General features: G+C 38.3%; 1 protein-coding gene across 17 annotated transcripts in view; it reads left to right on the top strand.

Annotated features, from left to right (window-relative positions):
- ZMYND11 (zinc finger MYND-type containing 11) overlaps positions 1-13,789 on the top strand; it is a 147,978-nt gene extending 134,189 nt beyond the window's left edge. For all 17 annotated transcript variants that reach the window (XM_024580826.3, XM_045186949.3, XM_045186963.3 and 14 more), the window contains one exon: positions 11,490-13,789. In XM_024580826.3, coding sequence (XP_024436594.1) covers positions 11,490-11,612 — 123 coding nt within the window. In that variant the 3' untranslated portion in view covers positions 11,613-13,789. The remainder of the gene's footprint in view (positions 1-11,489) is intronic.
- Positions 13,790-14,050: the final 261 nt, after the last annotated feature.

Consider the following 14,050-nt stretch of genomic DNA (forward strand, 5'->3'; position numbering starts at 1 on the left):
TGACCCAGACTGTTTGAGGAAGAGTCTTTATGGGAGCAGCAGGGAGGTGAAGGAAGAAATAGGAGGAATAAATGATAATGGAAAAAATACAATAAAAAATGAACTATTTTGAAAAACATAAAAATAAAAAGTCTTTAAATACATGTAAAGTAAATGTTTCATTAGCAAAGTAAACACAAAAGTGGTTATAAAGTTTGTTCAAGAAGGAAAAGGGAAATTTAGCATATAATTTAAGAGAATCTATGAAAATAAGTTGGTAGGAAAAACAGATGAAAAATGAAATAAATACCATTAGATGGAAATTAAGTTGTGCTCAAGATAAAATAAACACAGTACCCCAATACCATGTCTGTGATTCTACCTTCTTGCAAAGACAAGAGAAAGCCAGAAAGTGAACACTAGACTTCAAAGAAGGTTATTAAACAATCAAGAAAATGGGAAGAGGAGGCTATAACAAGGACTTTTAATACTGCTTTTTATAGCACTTACCATTTGTGAAATAGCTGAAGTTGGTACTATATCTATTTATTTGATTCCACATAGAAGTGATAACATGGAGTATGTGTCTTTCTCTGTCTGACTTATTTTACTTAGCATAATACCTTTAAGGTCTATTCATGTTGACTCACAAGAGGCAGGATCTCCTTCTTTCTTGTGGCTGAATAATAGTCGTGTGTGTGTGTGTATTGCATCCACTTTATTCATTCATCAATTGATAGACACTTAGGTTGAGTCCCTCTCCTGTCTATAGTGAAAATGGTGCAGTGAACATGGGATACATGTATCTTTTCAATATCCTGTTTTCATTTCCTTCAGATAAATGCCAGAAGTGGGATCATTGGATCATACGGTATTTGTTTTTAATATGGGGGGCAACCTCTGTGTTATTTTCCACAGTGACTGTACCAATTTACATTCCCACCAATAGTGCACAAAGGTCCCTTTTCTCCACATTCTCACCAACACTTGTCATTTCATTTTTTAAATATATTTTATTGGTTATACTATGACAGTTGTCGCAATTTCTCCCCCTCCACCTGGTATCCCCCACTACTTTTGGCAGTGTCCCCCCTCCCCTCTTTAGTTCATGTTCACGTGTCATGCATATAAGTTCTTTGGCTTCTTCATTTTCTACACTGTTCTTAACATCCCCCTGTCTCTTTTGTACCTACCAATTTGTACTGATCCCTGCACATTTCTCCCATTCTCCTCCTTCCACAAATGGTAACCCTCCAAATGGTGTCCACATCTATGATTATGTTTCTGTTCTGCTTGTTTACTTTGTTTTTTAGATTCAGTTGTTGATAGTTGTGAATTTATTGCCATTTTAATGTTCATAGTTTTGATATTGTTCTTTTTCTTAGATAAGGCCTATTAACATTTCATATAATAAGGGCTTGGTGATGATAAACTCCTCTAGCTTTACGTTGTCTGGGAAGCAGTTTATCTGTCCTTCAATTCTAAATGATAGCTTTGCGGAATTGAGTAATGTAGGTTGTAGGTCCTTGATTTTCATCGTTTGAATACTTCTTGTCAGTCCCGTCTAGCCTGCAAAGTTTCTCTTGAGAAATTGATTGACAGTCTTATGGGAACTCCCCTGTATGTTACTCTCTGCTTTTCCCTTGCTGCTGTTAAGATTCTCTCTGTGTCTTTAACCTTTGGCATTTTAATTATGATGTGTCTTGATGTGGTCCTCTTTTTGTCCAAGTTGTTTGGACTCTCTGTGCTTCCTGGACTTGTATGTCTATTTCTCTCACCAAATTAGGGAAGTTCCCTTATTTTTTCAAATAAGTTTTCAATTTCTTGCTCTTTCACTTCTCCTTCTGCTGGTACCCCTGTGATTCAAATGTTGGTACATTTCAAGTTGTCCCTGAGGCTCCTTAGCCAGGCTAACCTTGTTTTTTTGAAGGGAATCTTTTTTATTCTTGCAGTTCCGATTGAATGTTTTTTTTTCCTTCCTTAGGTTCCAAATCATTGGCTTAATTCTTGGCTTCATCCACTCCATTGTTGATTCCCTGTAAATTTTTCTTTATTTCACTTAGTGTAACCTTCATTTCTGCCTGGGTCTTTTTTATGCTGTTAAAAGTACCCAATGAGTTCCTTAAGCATCCTTATAACCAGTCTTTTGAACTCTGCATCTAATAGATTGCTTATCTCCATTTTGTTTAGTTCTTTTTCTTATGTTTTGTTCTTTTCTTTCATTTGGGTCTTATTTCTTTGTCTCCTCATTTTGGCAGCCTCCCTGTGTGTGTTTCTATAAATTAGGTGGAGCTGCTTTCACTCCCTGTCTTAGTAGTGTGGCCTTTTGTAGAAAAGGAAACTGGTAAGTTGGAATGGGGCAGCCCATGTGAACCAGGTTGATGGAGTCTCCAATATGGTGTCACTGCTCTGTGGCTTTGTGTTAGGGAGGGCTTAGAAAGGGGACAGTGCCACTGCCTGTCCTCTTAGAGTTTTGTCCAGGAGGAAGCTGTCCCCCGGCACTCCCCTTGATGCCAGACACTTCAGTTTCTCTCCCTATGCCATTGGTGCCTTTCCAGCTGCTGCCCTGGTGCTGGAGCCCAAAGGGAGTGAATCTGCTTAAGTCCTAAGTCTGTTGCAGACCCTTTAAGAGGAAATACCTGAGAATCCCACAGTTTCTAATGCTACCCCAACCCTCACTGGTTTTTACAGCCAGAAGTTATGGGGACTTATCTTTCTGGCATTGGAATCCTGGGCTGGGTGGTCTGGTATGGGGCTGGGATCCCTTGCTCCTGAGGTATCCCTCCTAGTTTTTATCCACTGCATGTGGGTGTGGGACCGCCTGTTCTACATACCTGGACAGCTCCACCCCTACTACCTGTCTGGATGAATGTGACTTCCTTAATTCTTTTGTTGTCAGACTTCCATATAGCTTGATTTTCTGATGATTCTGGGTGATAGTTTTGTAGTTTAGTTGTGATTTTTGTTGTGGTGTGCGAGGAGGTGAACCGTGTTTACCTACAGCTCCATCTTAACCAGAACTCCCATAACTTTTTGATAATAGCCATTCTAACCTGTGTGGTGGTAATCTCATTGTGGTTTTGATTAGGGATGGGGAACACATTTTCATGTACCTTTTGGCCATCAGTATATCTTCTTTGGAGAAATATTTATTCAAGTCTTTCCCCCATTTTTAAATTGGGTTTTAGGTTTTTGTCTATTTAGTTGTATGATTTCTTTTATATACATTTTGGATATTAAGCCCTTATCAGATATGATATGTAAATATTTTGTTTTATTTCATAGGTTGCCTTTTCATTTTGTTGATGGTTTTGTTCACTATACAGAAACTTTTTAATGTGCCCAGCTTCTTTATTTTTGCTTTTGTTTCCTTTGCTTTGATGCCGTATTTTAAAAAATCATCAAGATCGATGACCAGGAGCTTACCCATTTCCCTCTAGGAATTTTACGGTTTCGGTCTTACGTTCAAGTCTTTAATCTGTTTTGAGTTTTTTGTATATGGTGTGAGATAGTGGTTCAGTTTAATTTTTTTGCATATGGCTGCCCAATTTTCCTAACCTTATTTATTAAAGAGATTGTACTTTCACCATTTTATATTCTTGGCTTCTTTGTCTTAAGTTAATTGACCGTGTATATTAGTTATTTCTGGGCTCTCTGTTCTATTCCATTGGTCTCTGTGTTTGTTTTTATGCCAATATCATACTACTTTGATTTATGTGAGGTGAGGAATTTGAGGCTTATGAGCTGAAAGAGAGTGACTGAAAATCTGGTTGATAGAGCTGGAACTCACCCATCTAAGCTGCTTCTGCTCATCATGTCATTTCAAGTATACTGGTAAAATATTTAGAATTACTCTTGTATTATAATTAAATCTTACATTATTGTAAGAAATACTATAATATTGTAGGACAGAAAGTATGTAGGTATGTCAGATACCAAAAAATGGATGTTTAAAATGAAATACAAAAAAGAGAAAAATGGTAAGAAAGATATGTCTTTTAAATACATCCACAAAATAGAGCTATAAAATGTGAGTGAATGAATAAATAAGGTAATAGGATAGATATTTAGGAGAAAGGAAGGTGCTGCTTAAATTATTTAAAAATCAGTAAACTAAGATAGAAGCTAAATAAATTTGTCCAAACTCAACATGACTAATTAACAGAGGCATAATATTCAAACATAGATCTTAGTCATTACAACTGTTCCAAAAAGTAAAACAGGCTGTCCGCATTTTTCTAATAGTAACTATACTGAAGTTGCAATGCTGACATAATCAGGTCACAACAATTCTCAAAAGATCGATGATGAGAAGGCATAGAATACACAATGAAGAATATCAGAGGGGAAAATTTTAGGTACCAGTGTATGCTCTTCTCTTTGGGTCTTGTCCCTAGGACTCTTAATATCAACTGTCAAATCCATATGTACGTATCTGTCATCTATCCAAATCAGTCTGTATATACCTGTCTTTCTAGCTGTCTCTCTGTAGAACTCACATATTTATATGGATGCATTTTCAAGTACTTATTTCCAAAACTCAGTCTCATCTTCCTTGCCATTACCTATTCATCCTCACTATGGGTATCTGTTAATGATATCACCGTTCTTTTACTAACTCAGCTTGAAATCTTTTTTTTTTAAAGATTTTAAAAGTTTTAAAAGATTAAAAGTTTTTATCCTTTCATCATTTTCTTCTCTCAGGTCCAAGCAGTCTATATTACATAGACTCTTCCCCTTTGACTAGACCACTTTTTCAACCTTAGTACTATTAACATTTGGACCAAAAATTCATGGGGGAGAGCGCTATCCTGAAAATTGTAGGGTGCTTAACAGCATCCCAGGCCTTTACCCACTGGATGCTAGTAGCGCTTCTTCCCCTCTGTCCCCCAAAGTTGTGACAACCAAAACATCTCCCAGCATTGCCCAATAAGGTAAGGGCTGAGAATTGACCACTGGTTTGGGGTCATAAGTGCCCTTGATAGTAGCATGTTCGGTGGTGAAGTACAGTTGAAAGACTGAAGTAATTTTAAGAAAGGCCAAATCAGAATATATAAGGAGCTCCTCGTAATAGCAGGTTTGTGTATTCTTTCAAGGAATTTGTAAAGGGGAGCAGAAAAATGGGCTGATGGTAAAATACACAAAAGGTATCATTTTAATCATTAAGTAATCAGTTCAATGGTGTTAAATAAACTGACATTGTTGTGCAACCATCACCACCATTTGTATCCATAAGTCTTCTCACCTTGTAAAACTGAAGTTCTCTACCTGTTAAACAGTCCTCTTTTTCTCTCCTTCAAGCTCCTGGCAACCACCAGTCTACTTTCTGTCACTATGATTCTGACTACTGTAGGTACCTCTAAAAAGTGTAATCATATAGTATTTTGTCCTTTTGCACATAGCGTAATGTCCTTAAGGTTCATCCATGTTGTGGCATATTGCAGAATTTTCTTCCTTTTTAAGGCTAAAATTACTTCATTTGTATGTACATACCACATTTTGCTTATTCACATGCCGTTCATGTTGTGAACAGTGCTGCTATAAACATGGGTGTATAAATATCTCTTTGAGACCCTGCTTTTAATTCTGTTGGGTGACATTTGCTGAGTCATATGGTAATGCTATCTTTAATTTTTTTAAAAACCTCCATAGTGTTTTCATAGGAGATGCAGCATTTTATATTGCTAGTACTTTAATTTTACTGCGATGGTAGCCATCCAAACGGGTAGAAGGTGGATGATCAGTTGTGTTGAGGATCTTTTCATGTAGTTATTGGCATTCTTGTATCTTTTTTTATAAGTGTCTGTTCAAGTCCTTTGGCCGTGTTTGAATTCAGGTTGTTGAGTGTTGGCTCTTAAAATATTCTGAATATTAATCTCTTATCAGATAAATGACTTGCAAATATTTTCTCCCATTCTGTGGATCATTTTCATAAAATATGACTGTCTATTTTCTCTCTCATCACCTGGGCCATTGGTGTCATATCCAAGAAATCATTGCCAAACCCAGTGTTGTGAAGCTACTATCTCAGGTTTTCTTCTGAGAGTTTTATTGTCTGTCTGAGGTCTTACATTTACATGCTTGATCCATTTTTTTTGATTATGCTATTACAGTTGTCCTGATGTTTCCCCTTTGCCCCCTTCCATTCAGCACCCCTACCCACTCAAGCAGTCCCCCCACCATTGTTCAGTTCCACAGGTCATGCGAATAAGTTCTTTGGCTACTCCATTTCTTTTACATCCCCATGGCTATTCTGTAACTACCTATTTGTAGTGGGCCTGGGTCCTAACTGAAGTCAGCTGTTGCTTGTTTGATAGGATTTAGGAATTTATGAAGCATGAGCCAAGATCAGTCATTCATATGGAAAAGCAGCTTGGGTTGGCCCATGATTGGGTGGGGCAGAGCCTCTGAGAATATCCAATGATTGTCAAACAGTGTTAGCCAGAGTCATGGAATCTCAGATATGGCACCAGCTTGCAGGCTCTGTGGGGGGAGCATTTAGAAAAGGGACAATGGCCTCAGCTCGCCTCGATGTCAGACTCTTCAGTTTCTTTCTCCCCGTATGCAGCTGGTGCCTTTCAAGCTGCCACCCTGGTACTGGAGCTCAGAGGATGTGAGTGAGTAGGTGAGTCTCTGTGTGGGTTCTTTAAAAGGAACCTCTTCAGGTTGCAGCAGTTTCTTGCCCTGACTCAATCCCTGCTGGGTTTTGCAGCCAGAAGTTGTGGGGACTTAACCTTTCTGGCACTGGAACCCTGTGCTGGGGACGGGGGGGAGCTGGCATGGGGCTGGGACTCCTTGCTCCTGAGATATCGCTCCCTAATCTTTATCCCCCACATGTGGGTTGGGTGTGGGACCAGCCCCTTCCGTGTCTGTGCCCCTCCTACCAGTCTGGATGGATGTGGTTTCCTTAATTCTAAGTTGTCTAGACTTCCATTCAACTTGATTTCTGACAGTTCTGAGTGATGGTTGTTCTGTATTTTAGTTTTAATTTTGATGTGGTTGTGTGAAGAGGTGAGCCTTGTCTGACTACACTGCCATTTTGGGATTAACTTAATTTTTTACATGGTGTTAAATTAGGATTTATTTTCTTTCCAGCACCATTTGTTAAAAGACTGATCCTCATTAAATGGTCTTGGCACCCTCATTAAAAATCATTTGACCAAAAATGTAAGGGTTTATTTCTGGGTGCTCTATTCTGTTCCACTGGTCTGTGTTTTATCTTCATGTCAGTGCCACACAGTTTTGATAACGTAACTTTGTAGTGAGTATTGAAATCAGGAAGTGAGAGTCCTCCACATTTGCTCTTCTTTTTTCATAGTTGTTTGACTATTCGAGGTCCCTTGAGATTCCACATGGAGTATTAGGATGGGCTTTTCTGTTTCTACTAAAAATGCCATTGGAATTTTGATAGGAATTGGTGCTGAATGTATAGCTCTCTGTCTGTTAGTATTGACATCTTAACAATTTAAAGCCTTTTAAATCTGTGAACATGGTGGGATATGTTTCCATTTATTTATGTCTTCTTTCATTTCTTTCAGCAATATTTTTTAGTTTTCATTGTACAAGTCTTTCACCTCCTTGGTTAATTTGTAAGTATTTTATTCTTACTTTGAGCTATTTTAAATAGAATTGTTTTCATAATTTCTTTATGAGATTGTTCATTGGTTGTGTGGAGATAGGAAAGTAATTTTGGTGAATTGATTTTGTATCCTGCTACTTTGTCGAATTCATTAATTAGATCTAATAGCTCTGTTTTGGAATCTTGAAGATTTTTTACATCCTAGATCATATCACATGCAAAGAGAGATAATTTTCCTTTTTCCTTTTCAATTTTTGAAGGGCTTTTACTTGTTTGCCAAATGGCTCTGGCTAGAACATTTATTACTCTGTTGAATAGAAGTAAAAAGTGGGCATCCTTGTCATGTTCCTGATTTAGAGGGAAAACTTTGTCTTTCACCATTTAGTTTGATGTTCACTTCAAACTAAAGTTTCTCACTGGGTTTTTCATGTGGCTTTTATTATGTGGAGGTAGTTTCCTTCTGTTCCTGTTTTGTTTCATGTCTTTATCATGAAAGGTATTGAATTTGTCAGATGCTATTCCTTTTCACCAATCGGATGATTATGTGCTGTTTGCTGTTTTTTTTCCTTCATTACATTAATGTGGTCTGTTGAATTTTCATTCGAACCATCTGTGTATTACAGGAATGTATAACCCATTGTCATGGTATATCTTTTCAGAGTGCTGCTGAAATTCATTTGCTTGCATTTGTTGAGGAATTTATTCCAATGTTGATCAGGCCTGATCTGTAGGGGTGTTTGTTTGTTTGTTTGTTTTTTGTCTTTGATGAGTTTCAGAAGTCTTGCCTCCTATTTAATATTTGGAAAAGTTTGAGAAAAATTGGTATTAGTTACTCTTTAAGAATTTGTTAGAATTTACTAGAGAAGACATGAGGTCCAGAGTTCTTTTTTATTGGGAGATTTTTTATTACTAATTCAATTTCCTTACTAGGTACTGGTTTCCTCAGATTTTCTGCTTTTTTGTGATTTAGTCTTGGTAGGTTTTGTTTCTAAGAATTTGTCCATTTTATCTAGCTTACCCAGTGTGTTGTAATTGTTGATAGAGCATTGTTACACTCCTTTTTTATTTATATGCAATCAGTAGTGGGGTCTTAACTTTTGTTCCTGATTTTATTATTTTGAGTCCTCCTTTTCATAGCGCATCTAGCTACAGGTTTGTCAGTTTTGTTGACCTTTTTGAACAACCAAGTTTATTTCATTTTTTTTTCCTCTGTATTTCTATTCTGTATTTCATCTTTGCTCTAATCTTTATTGTTATTTCTTTCCTTCTGCTGGCTTTGAGTTTAGTTCGTATCTCATAATTCCTTAAGATGAAAATTTAGTTACTGATTTGAGGCCTTTCTTTTTCTTACGGGGCAGGGATTTGTAACTAAACAGTCCCTCTGAGCACTGCGTTGCTGTGTCTCTTAGATTTTGGTATGTTGTGTTTTCGAGTTTCCCATGGGATTTCTTCTGTGATTAATTGGTTATTCAGAAGTATGTGTTTAATTTCCACAATTTTGTGAATTTTCCAGTGCTACTTTTGCTTTTGATTGCTTATATACTTACTTATGTGGTCTGTAGCTGCCCACTGCGTATGCTGGCCTTGGGGTTTCCTGGATGGTGCAGACCAAGGTGAGCCCCCATCTGTGTTTTGCCCAGGGCCACCCTGTCTGACCTGTAAAGTAATCTGAGATGGCTGCTGCTAGTGCTAGGCCTGGGGCCACTTAGCAAGAGAAACAGATGCTGGGGGCTCACTGAAGCCAGCTATTGCTTGGTTGATAGGATTTAGGAAGTTGTGAAGCAAGAGCCAAGACCAGACATTCATGTGGAAAACTCACGGTTAACAGCTTGGTGGCCTGTAAGTTGGGTGGGACAGGGTCTCGGGATCTCCGGGACAGGGCAAACAGTGTTAGCCAGGTTGATGCACTCAGATAAGGCCCTGCCTGGCGACTCTATGGCTCTGTGGGGAGAGGGCTCAGAAAGGGACAGTGGCCTCTGCCCACCTTTCTGTCTCAGAGAAAGCTGTCCCCCAGCTCTTACCTTGATGCCAGACTCTTTAAGTTCCTCCCCGTATGCCACTGGTGCCTTTGAAGCCTCTGCCCTGGTGCTGGAGTTCAGAGGGAGTGAGTCTGACTAAGTCCGTGTGTGGGTTCTTTAGGAGCAACTGCTTGGGACTCCAGAAGTTTCTTCCCTTGACTCAATCCTGCTGGTTTTTGGACCCAGAAGTTGTGGGGGCTTATTTTCCTGGCACTGGAATCCTGGCCTGGGGGGCCTGGTGTGGGTCTGGGACTCTCTGCCCCTGAGATGTTCCTCTCGAATTTTTATCCACCACAAGTGGATAAAAATGTGGGACCAGCCTGTTCTGCATCTCTGCCCCTCCTTGCAGTCTGGATTTATGTGGTTTCCTTAATTCTGTAGTTGTCAGACTTCATTGAGCTCAATATCTGACGGTTCTCAGTGGTCATTCTGTATTTTAGTTCAAATTTTGATGTGGCTGTGTGAAGAGGCAGGCCATGTCTGCCTACACTGCCATCTTGACCGGAAGTCGACTGGCATTATTTCTTCAAATATTCTCCGTGCCCTTTTCTCTCTCTTTCAGGAACCCCCAAAATGTTTATTTTGGTGTCCTGAACTCATGCCCCAGAGTCTCAAAGGCTCTTTTGACTTTCCTTCAGTCTTTTTCTCTTTCCCGTACTTGGTAATTTCCTTTGTCACGTCTTGTGCTTGCTCAAATCTGCTTTTGAATCCCTCTAGTGAAGTTTTCACTTCAGTCAGTGGACTTTTCAGTTCCAGATTTTCTTTCTGGTTTCTTTTTACTGATATTTCTATTTTGTTTACACATCATTTTAATGACTTTTTCCACATGTTCCATTGGTTCTTTGAGTATCTTTAATAGTTGTTTTAAATTAAGTCTTTGTCTAATATGTCTTTCATTGGGACCTTTTTAGGGACAGTTTCTGTTGATTTTTCAGTTTGTAAGCCTTGTGATTTTTTTTTAATAGAACACTGGACATTTGAATCCAATACAGTGGTAACTCTATAACTCTCTTTCTCCCTTTTTTCAGGGTTTGTTGTTGGCTGTGTGAACAAGCAGCCTGAAGTGCATGTGTATGTCTTCTAGGCCTTTTCCCAGCCAGGGCATGCACATTCACTAATACTCCCTGTATGTGCAGTTAGATTTGAATGTCCTAATCTTTAATTTCTGGCTCCCAAAAGGGGAAAATAAAGGGCACTGGCCCTTTAACTTTTGTGGAAGTCACTTTATCTGGAACGGAAGGGGTTTGTGACGATGAGAGAAAGACATCATTGGCCAACCCCATCTGTGTGTATCTCTGTGATCAGAAGTAGCAGCCAGTGCAGTTCTGATACTTTGGGGGCAGGGTCCTTTCTGTCCACCGTGGCTTCCACGGGCTGCTCCAGGAACATGTGCACAGCTGCCTGCTTGGTGGTGGGTAGCTATTCCCCTGCTAACTACTGAAATTGACCAAAACTAACCACAACTTACTGTCCAAACTTTCCCTTGGAAGTTGTGGTCCTTCAACAGACTCCAGAGTTCCAAGATAATTACTTCAGACAGATGCCACCAGTGCAGTTGTCGTCCAGGTGGGGAGACAAGATTGCTGTTTTGTCATCTTACCGGTTTCCTTTCAAGACCTTCTTAGGGAAATAGAAATTGTTCATATTTGTGTGCTGATTGGAATGACCCAGTAGAAACAAGAGAAGTTGTCGTGCCTGGTAAGCCTGAGTTTGCTGATACCTGTCTATATAACGCAGCCTCAGTCATTCCATTCTGCTGAGCACATAAAACAATTCTAATGTTCTCGGTGGTGATTTTAGTGTAAGACTGAGCCAGAAAAAGCTTTCAAATGAGTTTCAAAGTCTGCATTTTAACTAGTTTCCTATGCATTCAATCTGAAGTTTAAACACTGCTCATGTCTTCCCTTCTGCAGTGCTACAACTGTGAGGAGGAGGCCATGTACCACTGCTGCTGGAATACGTCCTACTGCTCCATCAAGTGCCAGCAGGAGCACTGGCATGCCGAGCACAAGCGCACCTGTCGCCGGAAAAGATGAAGGCGGGTTCTTGCAGGAGAGTCACCGATGATTGCTCTTCTCAGACACAACGGTTTTTGTTTCCAAGAAGCCAAAATTGTTTAGAATTTGCTTCCCATTTTGCACCAGCCTTTAAACACTTTTCGTGAAGAGATTTTGCACAGTAGTTTAAATCTTTTGTTAATGTCCCTCTGGAATTTTTCGGGGGTAAAAGAAACATCAGTGGAGGGTATTATTTTAAATAAAATTTAATTGAGAATTTGTTGCATTTACAGCAAATTTTAAAACATTTTTAGGTTTTACAGAGATTTTAAACTTTAAACAACAGATCTTTAAAAAAACAACAGGTGAATAAAGTGAGTTTAACAAATACACATTTAAAATAGATCTGAATGTAAGAACTACAGAACTGTTTCAGAAATAAAAAACATACTACCTTGATGTGAAATTTATTTCTTAACCTTGTTGAGCTGGTTTTGTTCAGCTTAATTTACTGTTTAAAGACATTATCTATTGGTTATGCCAGTGGGTATATGATTGAATTTAGGGAACAGGGTTGACACAGCAGGTGCTAGTCCTGCATATTTTTTCTTAAATGTTTCCCGATTGTGTTTTTCATTATTTCTTTTCAATATATAACTTTTATAACAAATTATTAGCTTTGATCTTGTAGTTTAAAATTGCAGGGAACTGGGGTAATCTTTTACTGAGCTGGATCTTAGAGAAAATGAATATTTAAATTTTAAAGTTTGCACATTTCATCTTTGTCCTAACATGAGTGCTTGTAACAAAATAAACAAAAATAAAATAAGCCAAAAACTACCTTAATCCATACATGAAATTATAGATGAGGCATACAAATTTATTTAATGCTTCCCTTCCCTCCCCAAATATCGATTGCCTATTACCTGGTGTCACCTCATATATTGTAAGTTAATGCTAAAAGGAAAGAAAGCACTTAAGTTTCACAGAAGCCGTTATGTTTGTGGTAATGGGTCATTGCCTACTAATGAACCCCATCACTGTACACAGAATGAAGAATAATGCATGTTAATTTTCTTGTATTAAAGATGCCGTGGTTTGTAAAAAGTCTGTATTTTGCGGAATGTCTGGATGAAGAAGCATTACCAATAGGAATGGATCGATAGTTGAATAATGATTTTTTATACATAGATATATTAAATACAGCCAGAAAAACTTAAATTACTTTTTTTTAAGAAAAATCTCACAATTTATGTTTTTTCAAAGACTGATCTTAGACCAAGTCAAATTCCCATTTATCATTTAGTTATTTTTTAAGGTTAGAGAAATAATTTGTAAATATTTATTTAGACCTTTGATATTTATTAAAGCAATTACACACAACGGAAGTGAAAAAATCAGGAGAAAAGCCTTTTTAAAAAGTTTTCTCTAGGTTTGTCAGGGTCACTCTAAAGATAAAAATATAACTAAGTCTTCTGTGAAATAATCACCCACCCAGTCCTGGTGCTGTTGCAGATGGCGGTGACACAAGTTAATCGACAAGCTGCTGTCCAGCAGCGCCCCATGGCGCTTAAGAACTGCCTGCCCGTAGCCGTTTCCACGCCGTGTCTGAATCGCGCAGCAGCTCAGCATCTCAGCATCTCGGGCCCTCCTTGTTGCTGTGTGATTAGTCAGTGTTGCCACGGTGTTGTGGTCTGGTTGAGACGTCATAACCAAGAACAGTTAACCTTCCCTTGATCATTTTTCCAGTTTTAAAACTTCGATCCACCCCTATGAGAGCAAGTTATTGTGGAAATACTTTCGGTGTAAAACCATTCCAGAGTGTGTACTATTTACTGATAGCTGCATGAACGTAAGATTCGTGTTACTTTGGCTTTTTCGTCTCCGTTGACACGGTTGCACATTTTCAAGTTACTGCAGTGTGAAAACTGTGTGTTAAAAAAATACAAAATTTTAAAAAAAGAGATTGTGGCCTGGTTTTGTAAAAGTTTTAGGTAAAATTACAATTGATTGTTTTAGGAATCATTATTGAAAATTTTCTGCAAATCATAAAGCTATATCAAAATGTTGAGCTTAGCCACTATGCACATTGTAATTATTCATTGTGGCTGTCCAGTTCTATGATGCATTCTGGCATTTTGTAAGCTGCTCTGACTAGCAATATATAGATTCATTTAATGTGTTAACATTGGTTAATAAATGTATTTAAAAGAAAACTGGCTTTAATACATTGTTGATTCGGTCCATTCCACTATACCAAACCAAACGCATCTGTAGCACATGGTGATCATACACAGTGGGTTGTCCATTGGTGACTGTTTGACTTTATATAAAAACTGTGTGAAAAATTATTCATTCCCTTAAAACATTTATGTTGCGCTTCTGTAGCTGTCAAGGACTCAAAATACTTGCACCAGTTTTCAAAAAATTGAGGTTTGACTACACAGCCTGTTTTCTCAACCCTTACAGTAGGCTAA

Source organism: Desmodus rotundus, chromosome 4 (genome assembly GCF_022682495.2).
Source record: "Desmodus rotundus isolate HL8 chromosome 4, HLdesRot8A.1, whole genome shotgun sequence".
Lineage (NCBI taxonomy): Eukaryota > Metazoa > Chordata > Mammalia > Chiroptera > Phyllostomidae > Desmodus > Desmodus rotundus.